Here is a 14,318-nt window from a genome sequence, read left to right on the forward strand (position 1 = left end):
CGAGGTGCTGAAAATGTCACGTAGCCTCTGACAAAAAGAAACTTCTCACACTAAACTTTGACTCCACTTCAGCTCCAGACGAGTAAACAACTTCAGTGAGTTTCTGCTGAGACGAACAAAAGAGAAAAAGCTGCAGGAGTTAGTGTTCATGTTTCCTCCTGACTTCACACTCAGAATGGAGTCACTTGCCACACAGATTGGAGTCACTATACATATATATATATAAATGTATGATTTTGAGTTTCTCTGCACGATGAATCACTTTCAAATGCAGCGTCTGAACCAGGAGACAGAAACGGAAAACAACATGGAAGCTTTAACAATCGACTTCACACCAACAAAATTAATATATTTCAAGTAAAAATACAATTAAAACAAATGTACTAATGTTTGTCTTGAAGGTAGAAAGACACGTGATTTATGACGAGTTCATCAGTTCACTCTGACGTGAACCACACCTGAAATATTTCATCTCAAAATGACGTGTTTTGTTTGTCAAGGTGAAACCATAAATTCTTTAATCTTCACAGAAAATAAAGTGTTTTGTTGTTTTGTTTATTTAACCAGCTGTTTGTTTTAACTCTGGTCACATGTTCTGATCATGTTATTTTAATTTTTGGTAATTTCGACACCAGGAGGCGACAAACAAACACGTTTAATTACAGATATTAAAATATTTTTGGGTTTTTTGATTGATTGGAGGAAGTTGTTGTACATGAATTATCTCCATATGATTCTCCCTGAATAAAACTTAATGTGGTCCATTCTGACGTTGAATTAAATATGTCCAGTTCTGCATCGCCTCCTGAAATTAAGTGTTTATTGATGATTTTTTAAAGAGTTTATCTGCAACACACCACTTCTGCCACCAGACGAATATAAGAGAAATAGTTCTGGTAAAATGGCTGCAGAGACTGTAACTGTGCCATTACTTTGAGTTTACCAGAGAAAAAAGGACAAAAATATAAATAGTCAAGAGCGATTGGTGTGTTGGGAAGTCGAGGAGGCACCATGTTGTGTTCAGATATATTTATTCTTGTTGTGCCGCTGATGAGAAACCTCCTCGTGTTACACCGAGGTACACTTCATTCTTAGTTTTCACTTTCTCCAAACGTTCGTCTAAACTTTCCATTAAAATGTCTTCGAGTTCTGTTGAAGACGAGACTCACAAACTGACGACGAGATAAAATTGGAAAAACTGGAATGAGCAACTTTTATTAAAAGGTGGAGTCACTCAGAGGCAGAAAGGAACACGGATATCAGATAAACATAAAAATACTTCTTTATAAATCTCCAAAACAAGTTTGTTTGAAATCAGTCTGTTGAAGAGTTCACAGAGGAGTTTCATCTGTTTCTACAGTCGTCAGCGAGGCCCGTCAGAAGAAGTCCGCTGCCGATGGGCGACGTTTAGGAGTACTCTTTGGAGTACTCTTTGGACTACCGGCGCTGGTCTTCTTGGGGGTCTTCTTGGGGGTCTTCTTGACCCGGGTGGAGAGCCGTGTGACCGGAGACTTTAACACCCCAAACTTTGGTTTCTGCTGCGGGTCAAACGGGACTCGTGACGACCCGTCTGGACTCACCAGCAGGCTGCGGTCCGTCTTCCTGAACTCTGACAAGATAAAAAAATAAAAGAAATAAAAAACACAGATTAGTGTCGACATCCTGCAACATCTGAACATGTCTGTTATTAATTAAATGCATCTGATCTCTCACCGGCTGTTTTATTGTTCTTGAGACCAAACGTCACCTTCTTGGATTCAGATTTGGGAGTTTGACTCTTCTAAAGAAAAGAAGTGAGACATGTTGTTACTGACGGTGCAACATTACAACCAACAGAGCAGGAGACACGTTCGATAAAGATGATGAAAGTTTGGATTTAATTCTAGAAGACAGAGACATCTCATGCATTTAGAGATTAGTTCTTCTTATGTTGAGTTTATTCATCTTTCTGGATTTTAACGCGAGACAAGAAGCAGCCGGCGATTGAAACTCGTAGAGGCATGACGGATGTCATTTTTTGGGGCCAATATTTGAAAGTAAAAAATAGCGATATGGATAAATCCGCAGATGCATGTAATACTTACATACAGTCAACTGAAGAGTTAATTATAAGTGTGCTGAAACAGTTAACTTAAGTTTCCACATCGTCACGTCCACTGATCATCACCCAGTCTGATAAATAAACATTTTATCTCCTCCCTGTACGGAGACTTTTAGTCTCCTTCGTCCAGGTTTTCAGTCGACATCACGTTGTTTTATTTTACTGTGCTGAGCGCTTCCTGTTTACCTTCTTGCCGGTCCGCGGGGTGCCGGGGCTTCCCTTGGTCTTACAGAAGAGCGGCGTTGGGACCGCAGCGTTGCTCTGAAATGTGATGAAGTCGGACTCAGAGCCCGACGGCGTCTTCTTCTTCTTCTGTGACTTCTTACTGCTCAGAGGTGTGGACGGCTCGGCAGCCTCCTGAAACAAACAATCAGTTCAAAGTTAAATACGTCTCGGGGTTAAATTCAGTCTGATGTCAGATTAAACACTCTCACTGACCAGTTTCGTCTTCTTCACGGCCGTCTCTTCTTCTTCTGCGAGGCCGTTGATCGCTGCAGCCGCCTCCAGCTCGTCGGCCTCGTACTCGAACGTCACAGGGATCTTCCTCTTCTTCTTCTTGGCTGGTTTCTCTTCATCTTCGACCTCCTGCACCTCAGCTTCATCTGTGATCTCGTCCGCTTGATTCTTCTTCTTCTTCTTCTTCTTTTCTGCTGTTGTCACGGTGACCGGCAGTATCTCAGCATCCTCCACCTGCGAGGGTTCGTCCACCGCCGCTCCATCCACTTCCTCTGTGGATTGTTTCTGGTTGTTTTTACTTTTCTTCTTCTTCAGTGGTGTTACGATGCTTTCATCCACAGCCGGGGTCGTTTCCTCCCGTTTGTTCTTCTTCTTCTTCAGTGGCACCGTGGCGGCTTCTTGTGGCGCTTCCTCAACAACTGAAGTGATTTCAGCGTCTGTGGTTTTTCCCTCCAGCTCGACCTCTGCTTCAGCCTCGACCGTCACCACTTCATCCGCCTTCAGGCTCTTCTTCTTACTCTTCTTCTTGCCTGGAGTTGTAGCGTCAGTCGGTTTCTTTGGTCCGTCTTCTTCTGTGGTCACACCATTAACCTGTGATTCCTCCCCCAGTTTCTTCTCGGCGTTCTTCTTCTTCTTCTTGGCAGGAGTTGTGGTCTCAGTCTCAGGTGTTGTCGACTCCTCGGTACCGACCGCTGTGCTCTCTTCTTCTACAACGGCCGGCGGTTCAGCTACAGTCTCGTCTGTTTGTAACTTTGCCTTCTTCCTTTTCTTCTTCTTCTTCTTCCCTGTGACTGTAGCATCGGAGGGCGTCTGTGGTTCTGGTTCGACCTCAGAAGTCTTGTCGTCAGTCGTGGAGGGAGATGTGTCACTGGTTTCCTCTGTGACCGTGACTGAAGGTTCCTTTACCTCAGAGAGAAGAAGAGTTTCTGACGAACCGTCTGAGACTTTTACAGACGAGACGGCGCTCTCAGTCTGTGAACCTTCAGTCTCTTTATCTGCACTTTCACCTCCCTCTGCTGCTTTCTTCTTCTTCTTCTTCCTCTTCTTCTTCTTCTTCTTGTTTTCATTATTCGCGGTCAGGTCAGCCGGTTCACTGTCATCTTTTGCAGAGTCTTTGTCCTGCTTGTTGAGTGTCGACGCCTCCTTCTTCTTCCCTGAAGCAGCGGAGACAGGACAGATCAGTTGATTGTCAAGACAAAATGCACTTTACTCTTTATTTATCAAGGACAAAATTTTGAGGACGTTGTGTGACTGTAATTTCTACTTTATGATAATTCTAGTTGGTGGCTGTAAGAAACTCAAAAACTGATGAAAAATAGTTTGAAATGACAAATAAAAGCTTTTGACGCAAGAAATCTGCTGCGATAAGAATACAGATGCAGATTATACTTAACATCTGTCACAGAGTGTAATTACACGACCACGTCTGAATGCAGGAACTGATGAAAAACGCCTGATTATTATGTTTTAAGATTGAGCACTTTGATTTTAAAAGGCAGGTTCGCTCAGACCTCTGAGCCGACGGACCAGAGCTGCTCCAGTTTCTGACAGGAAATAAATCACTGCTGTAACGAGGTAATGAATCCAACTAATGGACCTGTTCAAGTTAAATGTCCCCGGTTAGAAAAGTTATTTAAGTATATTAAAAAGGCCACATATGTGAACTCCCCCCACATTTTAGATTCAAACTGCTCTGATTTGTGCTCATTAAAAGTCGTTTCTACTGTTTGAAAAGTTCCAACGACTTTAACAACAAATTCAAGGACCTTCAATGCCCGATTCAAGGGCTGGGTATAAAAAAATAATATTAAAAGATTCATGTAAGGAGTCTTATCTCGTAGGACTCAGAACCGATTCACAAATGTCAACAATCGATTTTCTGAATGTTAATTATTAACTTGATGTTTCTAAATGAAACTGTAACTAATCTGTTAATGTAAAACATTTTTTTATTGTATCTGCGCCTCTGATTGTTAAGACATTTTTAAATCGGTACATTTTTTAACTGCAATTCATCGATTAATCAGATAATGATTGTAACGAGGACTCGCAGGCTTTAAGGTTTGTTTAATGCAGCTTTGTCATTACGGAGCCGTAACCTGCAACATTCAGCTTCAGTCACTCGTTCACGCAACGGCAAATTATATCAGCTTTAATTTTAAAATACATTTCTTTATATGCGTCTATTTTCAAACTTTCAAGGCTTTTTTTTTTCTTCCCCTTCAGAATCAAACATTAAGGATTCGGAGGTTGGCAGGTCGGGTTCAGTGCAGCGCTGTCGTGTTTCTCTGCCAGAGTTTAAAACATAAAAACAACTCATGAAGTCGTCCGCTTCTGTTCCTCCACTGACGTTTGAGCTTCACTGTGCAGAACGATGCTTGAAGACTTTGACACCAGAAGTTTTCATTTTCAGAATCAGAATCACTTTATTGATCTCTGAGGGGGGAAACTGCGTCAGGAGGAAAGTTTGGGAGCAACTTTGTGAAGTGTGATGTGGGAACTTTGGTGTTTTGATTCATCAGGTGCTCGAGGTTCGTTCTTTTTCTTTTCTTCCAAACGTTTCTCATTTTTTCTCTGGTCAAAGAGTATATTTCCTTATCAGCATTGAGGGTCTAAGGATGGAGCGTGTCATACGTTTCTACAGCCTGCTGAGTAATGCTGTTACTTTGAGCTACGTAAAATAAAACTGACTCGGCTTTGTAGGTAGTTTAGCCGACTTCAGAGCATCCAGCCCTGCAGCAGAGAACAGAAATGAGTCAAGACAAGAGAAGTTTATGTCTTAACGTGCTGTGATCAGTGTTGCTCTGGGTACGACGATGCAGCTAAACTTCATCTGAATCATCGACTTTTCTGGGAAGTTCATGAAAACTAGCTGGAATAAAACCTTCAGAGCAGGACTGGGCCTCCCACACGTTGAACTATGTAAAGGAACAGAGCGCGTGTTGATAGAGGAACAATAAAATCCACAGAATGAAAAACTGCATTTGAAAACGCTGTTTATTCTGGAAATGACGCGCAAAAGCTTCAGTAGCATCGGTTTTATATTCCCTTAAATATAAATGTTGACTTTAATTAACTGACTCTCTTCTGCGTTTTCTGTGTCAACTGAAAATACCATAATAAAATGTAGAAATGTGAAAGTAACCTGCTGAAACCTGGTGCCGTCTTTTTGTTGCTTTTGTCCACATCAGTAAAAAAGAGCTAATCCAACACAAGGACTTCCTGTTGTTCAAGGATTTATTTTCTTCAACAGACATTCAAAGGTCCATTTAAGTCCTTTGTCGCATTAAATGGAGCACCGAGCGAAGGCAGAGACATGACGGTCTTGCAACTCCTTCAGTAATCGACTGTAACAGCGTCACGTCTGAATAGATTTCTTGTTTTGTGTTCATATTCGTGCCTCCTTGTGCGTGTGGAAAGTAAGAGAGCAAACTGTTATTGAGCGCAGTGAAAATGTTTTTGAAACTCTAAAAGCCGACAAATCTGGATCGAGGCAGATGATTTTGTGAGATAAGTTTTGGACATTATTGCTTCACAGCACTCTGGAGTAAGTGGAAATGTCTGGAAGTCAGAATTTAAATATATTATGGGGGAAAACATGAAGAATAAATAAAAAGGTGTTCATGTATTTCATCAACTAACTGGTGGTTTAAGACAACAACTTATTGGAGGTTGAAGTTCAAGTACGGCAGTTAATATTTCTTCACCGATGACCTTCAGCTGCCTTCGTTGGTTTCAGATTTGAAAATGTTGCACAGATAGAAGGTAAAAGGTGAAAACATGAAGATACCTTTTTTCTTCTTGGATGCTGGCGCTCCGTCCTCGTCCTCCTCCTCCCTGCGACCTCCCGTCCTCTTCATCCTCTTCCTGCTGCCGAACATGTCGTCGTCCTCGTCCGTGGAGACTTCCTCTGGATACTCGTCCTGAGGGAAGATACCTGACAGGAAAATCCAAGAAGATAACGAGTGAGGTCAAAGATCAATGAGTCTGTTTTAAAGCAGATTAAAGAAAGATCATCAGCTCTTACCTTCACTGAGGTCACGCAGTCTGTCGTCCAACATAAAGAGAAAGAAGAAAAATATGTTAGTTTGGATTCAAGCAGAGATCGTTCATGGAGCAGAAGAAACGGCAGAGGAAGATCAGAGCAGCTCAGAGGGTTAAACACTGCGTGTGCTCTCTGAATGCTGATTGGCCGATGAGCAGCAGAGCAGTAAATCCAGGTGTGATCATCCTTCTGATATCTCTGACTCCTCCAGGCGCCGTCTTCATCTATAAACGTCACCTCGACCAGAGCAGCGTCAGACACGAGGCTGAATTCATTTGACTTTCTGCTGCAGGTTGAACGTGTTTGATTATTTATTCTGTTTTCAGAGAGCAGAAGCCTTTTAGCTGCCGAGCAGAAAATAACAGGTGTGATACAAACAGACACGCCGTTCGTTTTCTTTTCTAGCTGCCATCATAGTGAAACACAGAGGGAAATGAGCAGGTTTGTGGCTTCTGCTGTGGTGACACGAGGCTGCCAGTGGTTTCTGTATAATCTGCTTTTTGTTATTCACAAGAAACAGTTTGACATGTGGAGTCAAACAGATGGACACTTTTCTGCTCTGCTGAATGAATGAATGACTTTATTTCAAACCAAAAATTATAACATGATAAAAAACAAACAAAATAAATAACAATCCCAGATTATTTACGATCCAAATATCCATCCAGTGCCGAACACAACCTTTCCTCTTCCATACACCTGCCAAAAATATCTTTTTTAAATTGATTTATATTAATATTATATAAATAAATCAGCTGTGATTATATTGTACAGTAGCTGACCTGCACCGTCAGCTACTTATTTTGGATCTTACAGAGTAACTAATCCACCAGAACACCAATGTTAACGGGTATTTCGTGATGTAATTCAATGATTCAGGTCCAAAGTATTTGAATCATACATGTTGCCCTATAAATACACACAGTGATCGCCCTCTGCTGGTTGAAATCTGGCTACTGTGGTTTTCATTGTGGGCTTTTTGAAGGAACAGTGTCGGAGCTGCTACTCACACTTTGACGATCCTGTAGAGTCTCTGTCTGTTGCGGCCCGGCGTGCCGCTCCGACTCGCCAACCCAAACAGCCTGTCCGCCAGAGCTGAGTAATCAAACTACCAACACACAAACAAATACCTCGTTAGAGACATAACGAACTCACCGGCATCACATGAAGACCGACACCTGATGAGGACAAATCAAACACAGAGACGAACTTTGTTCTGATATAAAACTGATCCATGAAAGAGGCCGAGGATGAACGACGCCGGCAGACAATTTCCTCAGAACACTCTGATGGTATGTTTTTAAAAATGACTTGCAGTTATCCAGTTTCCACGACTATTTCCTTCCCTACAGGCAGCAATTTTCACTCTGTCAAATGATCAGTTTGCAGACTAGAAACTCGCTTCAAACAGAGACAATTATTCTGAACAATGAGCCGCTCACAGACGTCTGGAAGGAGAGTTGAATCTATAAACTGTGAGAAAGTTTAGAAAATGTGCAGCATTTCTGTTGTGAATAATTTATGGACCTTTTTCTAAAACGTGGAGAATAAAACAAGTATCCTGCGTTACAATAAAAACTGCAGTCTTTTAACAACATGTGAAAATAGAGGCTTCACCTGTAGGACCGGTCCGATGTCTTCGTCACAGGGTTCCTCTGTGTCCGAGTCTTCTTCTAAGTGAAGAAGCTCATCCTCATCTTCATCTTCTTCGTCTGATTTATTGCCTGAAAACAAAGAAATCAGCACAATTTAATTCTCATTAAAATAACTGTCTATTACGAGACGTAAATCGCTGACTGAAAGCACGAAGCTGTTATCAAAACAGTCGGCAACTCATTTTCTTTCAATCAACTTGCCAATTAATCATCTTTCCTTTCATGTTGCACACCTGAAGTATTTAGTTTTGTCATATCTTGTTGTCAGAAGGATTCACGCCACAGTCAGGAGGATGTAACGTAGCTGAACCAGCTGTCTGGAGCTCAGCGCCTCGTAATCTTGGAGACGACTGAAACCCTCCGTTAGAGCAAAAATTCAAAATGTTGGCCGACTCTTTAATTTCTGCCGAGCGACGCTAATCAAGTGTGGAGCCATAAATCAGGCTTTAGTACTTTGAGAAGTAATTATTTGTCACTGTAAATTAGTCTTTAGTGTTTACCGAGCCTCTAAAGCTCATACGAAAGTAAACGAGTAAATCATTTATGTTCCAATCAACAAAAATACACTCCAGATTTTCTTCCCTGTGCAGTTTTCTCTGAATAACACGTACCATTAATCTGCTTCCCCGCGCTCTTCTTGCCGGCTGGTTTTCTCGTTGTTTTCTCTCTCAGTTCTTCTTCTTCTTCGTCGTCTTCCTCATCAGACGCCTGTCCAGAGTCTGAGTCTGAGGCCTGAGCTGCGTTCACCTCCTTCATCAGGTCTTCAATAGCGAAGGGAGCCTGATCGATGATGGTGCCGAAGATGTTGGTACAGATGCCGCTGAAAAGAATCCGACTGGAGAGACGGACATCGGGAGAAACAACAGACGACACAGTGAGCGGACGGTGAAGAGTCAGACGAGCTGCTTCAATGCATCTGTGCTTTGATTCAACATGTTTGAAATACAACATCAGCAGGCTGAACACATGTTGTTTTGGAAAACATCCATCGACAGCAGAATCAAAAATGGGTCAAAGATTATTCAATATAAATTCAACTAAAAAACACGACCACATTTCTAGGAAACGGCGTCACAATAAATGAAGCAGAGCAGCTGAACTGATGTGGACTTACTCTTTTGTTTTAGATACTGTTTTGCAGAACGGCTCGATGAAAATCAAGTTCTGATCGGCAGTGAGCTGAGAGGAGAAAGACAACACATACAGAGTAAACGTGTCGTCTCATACTGACAGAAGAAAATTATAACAATAAGTCAGAAAATGATCAGTTAAAAATAACAGAGCGAGAATCAAATTAAACAATCTGCACCAGTCAAAGAATCTTAAAACGATCGAGGAACAGAGCAGAGTCTTTGTCTTTTTTTAATCAGACCTTTGAACTCCAAGGAAACGGAAACTAACAAGTTAGGTCTGAGCAAAAAATGGTGGCATTCAGCTTTAGATCTCACAGAGAAGCTTTTCTTTGCCGTTTCACGCTTCAGTACATGAAGGCAACACAATGACACAATGACACTATAACTGCTTGTACTTGCATGTTTCCGTCCTAACTTTAACGTGAAAATGAGGCTTCATTCTGAAGTTTTGCAGCGTGTGACAGACTGACATGACTGTCACTGACACGAGCTCCTTTTTGTGTTTGTGTACCTCTGCTGAGCCGACAGCTGCCAGCTCCGTCATGTAGAGGTCCAGGACGTGAAGCTGCAGCCCGCTGGGCGCTCCGCTGCTGCTCTGCAGGAGCTGAGCTGTCAGCAGCTCCAGGAAGCTCGACACCACGCTGAGGAGACAACACACACCGTTACTCTCTTTTCAAAATGTGACATGAGCTTGATGTAAAAGGTTCGGCAGACACTGTTTTTAATACATTACCTGCTGTCCCAGTTTTTCCTCTTCAGCATCTCAAACGTTTGTCTGAACATGAAGCGGACCAGCTGTTAGAGACACAGAGGAAGATAATCATCGTTATTTTGGGGATTTGAATCAATTAAAACATCTCGTTCTCAAACCAGACCTTCAAGAACTACCACTGATGTCTTTGTAGAACAATGTGTCGGAGAGTAATCACATCCACTCTGTAGAAACACACTTTGTAGCAAATCAGCGTTGGATTCTCGGGTGATCTTACAAATCCACCTGTCTCAAGGTGACATCATTTAGGTAGCAGGACTGCAGACCACGCAAAGACGTGACGTGAAAGAAACAGCTGGTGACACTAATGCACCTCGAAGCTGGTTTACCACCACAGAAGAGAGTCATGATCAAACAGAGGATGAGAGTGAAATCGTTACTACAGAGCAGGAGGCATCCCAAACGGCCCGAGATGAGGGACAAGAAGTTGTTACTCAAACCATTTTATACCAGGATTACATGCTTATGCAGTTTTTTTTAACGCAGGTAAAACTGCTACGAACAGGCGATTTGATTCCCTGCCCATCGCCAGAACACACGTTTGTCTTTCTGTTATTTTTTTTTTAACTGATGTTATAATTACTCATACGGCATCGGGTGAAAGTCATTAAAACTTGAAATTTGCATTCATGTCTGGAGGTCATGAAACGAACTCCAAGTCTTCAGTTAGTTCAGAGTGAAAATACTTTAAAGTGAAAACTCATCCTGGATTCTCGTCACACTCACCTGGAAGAACTTGTCCATCCGCAGCCTGTCGATGCCGGTCCACTCTCTTCTTAAGGTCTGCAGGAAGCTCTCCAGGTATAAAAACTCTGCAGGGGGGAACATCGTCGTCATCATTATGGTGAAAAGTTCAAGGCTGATTGACTTTGTGTTACTGAATCGTGTGGTGGGAAACTTACGTCCATCTACGTCCTGGAAGCTGTGGATCAGGCTGGTGATTTGGTTCGACAGCTCCTCCTGAGGAAAAAGTCAAGACCGCATTAAATATTAAAGCAGGAGGAGAGAGGTGGTCGACTGAACATGATCATAAAGATTAAAAGATTTATGGACGGACAGATACTCAAAGATCTCTGATTTACACTTTGAGTACATTTTCATTTCATCAGGACCCAGCCGAGGCCGATAGCAAATCAATATCTATTCAATAACAATCTTTTACTCAGTATTTCTTTATTATAAAAACATTAAGCAACATCATTTTTAGCAAGGCTCACAATTAGTTAATAATAATAAATTGAATCAGCATTGATAATCAGTTTATCCCTGCAGTTGTTTAAATCAAACAAAAGTGACCAACATTAACCTGCTCCAGCCTCTCAAATGTGATGTTTTGCTGCTTTCCCGTCTTTTGTTTCATTTCTAATTTAATATTTCGATTGTCGATCCCAAAAGAAGAAAAGGAAGAAGAAAACCCAACAGCCGTTTTTCAAGACTTAACCAATAGTGACAATATTTAGCATTCATATGAAGTATTAATCCTCTCAGAAAGACTGCCATGAAATACTACAAAAATATCATTTAAGGGTTTCTTACAAAGATAAAAGGAAAATACACACGACCGTTGAAAAGTCTGGGGTCTGCAGGTACAAAACCTTCACTGGCTGAGACGACTAAACCGTATTTTCTGACAGCTCTTTTGTGCTTTTAGGTTGAAGAAAGATGATTTTACAAAAAGGTGTCATTTAGTATGAAAAGGAGGAAAATACACTGAACAATGTTTCAACCAGACTGACAACTTAAAGAGAAGAAAGAAACAAGTGTTGCCAGATCTGGAAAGAGAAAAAAAGCCCAATAAAGGCAACTTTACCCAATATAAGAGAGCGTCCATGTGACCAGTTTATACTATATATATGTATGTGAATCTATTTTGCATTTCATAAGAAGCCACTTCAAAACTACTAGACCTTGTAATTTTACATTTCTGTAAATCGAAGTAACTTAAATCGTCCCAAACATGAGGTCAAATATAATCCTTCAGTACAGTCTCTCTTTCTCACACTCTGTTTTATATTTCTCCCACAGTGTCTCTGGCATTGTTAGATAAGAAGTTGCTAAAAACACCATTAATCGTGCTATTTTACTTTTAAATGTTGCCTGTGGGTAACAGGGGTTTTAGACAAATCTTGCGACAGGAGAAACTATTGCATTTTCACTTCATGAGACAGGAAAGACAAAGAAGTGAGTGCACTTGAGAAACAAGTGCAATCATTAGTAAGCGACTTTAAAAAAAACAAGCCCAAGGTTGCTTATAATTAGTGCCTTCTGTAGTCCGACCAATATCCTGCATTCAGAATACTAACTGTTCCCATCAGGTATTCAAATAAACACAGGAAAGAAACCTGAACAGGTATAACAGATATTATTATTCCTCCATCAGCAAATCTCCTAAACTAAGGACATAAGGAGGACATGAAATGAGTGTTAGTATTGCATGTACTTGAATGTGTCCTACGTATGTCTGTGTTTTCCACTCTGTCTTTTATTCACTGTATGTGGCCACATGTCCAAGACAGATTTCCCTCTGGACAAATAGTCATGCTGAAGCAGACACACAGCAGTGAAACGTACCTGCAGCAGTGGTTTGTCCTGCATCCACAGACAGTAGAACAGACCCTTCCACAGCTTGAGCAGCTCATCACCTGTGAACCCACCTGTACAGAGGACACAACACTGTGACACACGTCCTGGAGCCAGAACAAGTTAGCTACACCACATTTTATTGATCAGACACGTAATCAATAACCTCTATTGACTTTTTGATATCAGAACAAGGTTAATGTCCCAGTTATCATTGCTACGTTAGTTAGTGGTCAGTTAGCTACAATGATGAGCTCTTGACCTCACAGCTAACTTGCATCCACACGTGTGCACAGGATGCTATCGATTGGACACAAAGTGCGTCAGCTCACTTTACAACAGACATTTTTTAGTCTGAAAACTAACCAGTGGATTATAACCATCGTGTCTTGTTACAACTATTCTCACATTAAAGCAGAAATAACGCTAGTTTAAGCATTTATAGCTGGTGTTAGCCGGCTCTGTCAGAGCTAGCATGCTAACGCGGACAGACTAGCTTACCTGCCGCTTTCTGTGACCGGACATTTATATATTTCCTCAGTTTCTTTATGGCCTTGGTCCGGATGGGTTTCTCGTTGGAGGCTAATCTCTGAGCGAACTGGACCTCCGGCTCCTGAATCGACGCCATGTTCACACCGATTCACGTGGAGAGACGCTTCACCCTCCTCCGCTTTGCTTTGCTCTCCCGTCTTCCCACGTTTCCTCCGTGCGGCGCGGACTGATGACGTCAACAGAGCGCATCTTGTTGTGGTTCCTCACAGCTCCACAGAATGGCGTCATCTCCCAGCGCGGAGGGACACAAACAGCATGATCACCATCTTAAACTGACAGATTAATAATGAAGAGAGTCATATTTATTTAAAAAGTCTCTCATGCCTGTCTGACGGTTTATGAAGGGAAAAAATATCACTTTAAAATCCAACTTCTCCACATTGGGAATGATCATTTAAAGTATTTCTAGAGCTGATAAATAATAATAATAACAATAATAATAATAATAGCAATAGGACTGGTATCCTAAAAGAACCTAAACATCTTCCTATAGGAGTTTTAAAAATATATGGGAATCCTACAGGATCTTATTGAAACCAATAGAATTAAATCAGATTTCCAATAGGACTGAGGAAACCCTAAAAGACACAAACGTTTTTCTTATAGGATTGCTAAAGGATTTTGTAGAAGTTTTTGTGAATCCTAAAGGATTCTATTGGAAACTTAAAAAACCTACAGGACTTTTTGACAAGGGATTTGGGACAATCATCAAAGGTTAATGACACAATAATGACTGTACAAGAGCAAAACACACACAAGCATAACTAAAATATACAAAGTCGTTACTAAGTCGTACGTCAAAATACAATAAACAGTCAAAAGTTATCAGAAGCACAAAGTGCAGACTCAGAGAGTTCACTCATAAACCATGGGACAACCTGGCAAACAATGACTGATAACATACAGGTGTGTAACATCTCTGGGGGTGGTATTATTTTTTGTGGAATGGGATTTTTAAATTGATTATAACATCAAATTATTTAAAATTGCTGCAGTAAAGAAATTGGAAATGATCACAGAGGCG

At 41.3% G+C, this 14,318-nt stretch overlaps 1 protein-coding gene across 1 annotated transcript; it reads right to left on the bottom strand.

Moving 5' to 3' along the window:
- Positions 1-1,184: 1,184 nt before the first annotated feature.
- Positions 1,185-13,454, bottom strand: rrp1 (ribosomal RNA processing 1). The gene is made up of 16 exons (XM_073473934.1): positions 13,244-13,454; positions 12,734-12,816; positions 11,065-11,122; positions 10,889-10,974; positions 10,124-10,185; positions 9,902-10,031; positions 9,372-9,436; positions 8,869-9,092; positions 8,220-8,326; positions 7,613-7,710; positions 6,585-6,604; positions 6,348-6,494; positions 2,540-3,711; positions 2,288-2,458; positions 1,714-1,780; positions 1,185-1,609 (listed from the first exon to the last, which is right to left on the bottom strand). Exons 1-16 carry the CDS (start codon positions 13,368-13,370, stop codon positions 1,377-1,379), a joined length of 2,850 nt encoding a protein of 949 aa, XP_073330035.1. The 5' UTR covers positions 13,371-13,454; the 3' UTR covers positions 1,185-1,376.
- Between the last annotated feature and the right edge of the window lie 864 nt (positions 13,455-14,318).

Source organism: Pagrus major, chromosome 9 (assembly GCF_040436345.1).
Source record: "Pagrus major chromosome 9, Pma_NU_1.0".
Lineage (NCBI taxonomy): Eukaryota > Metazoa > Chordata > Actinopteri > Spariformes > Sparidae > Pagrus > Pagrus major.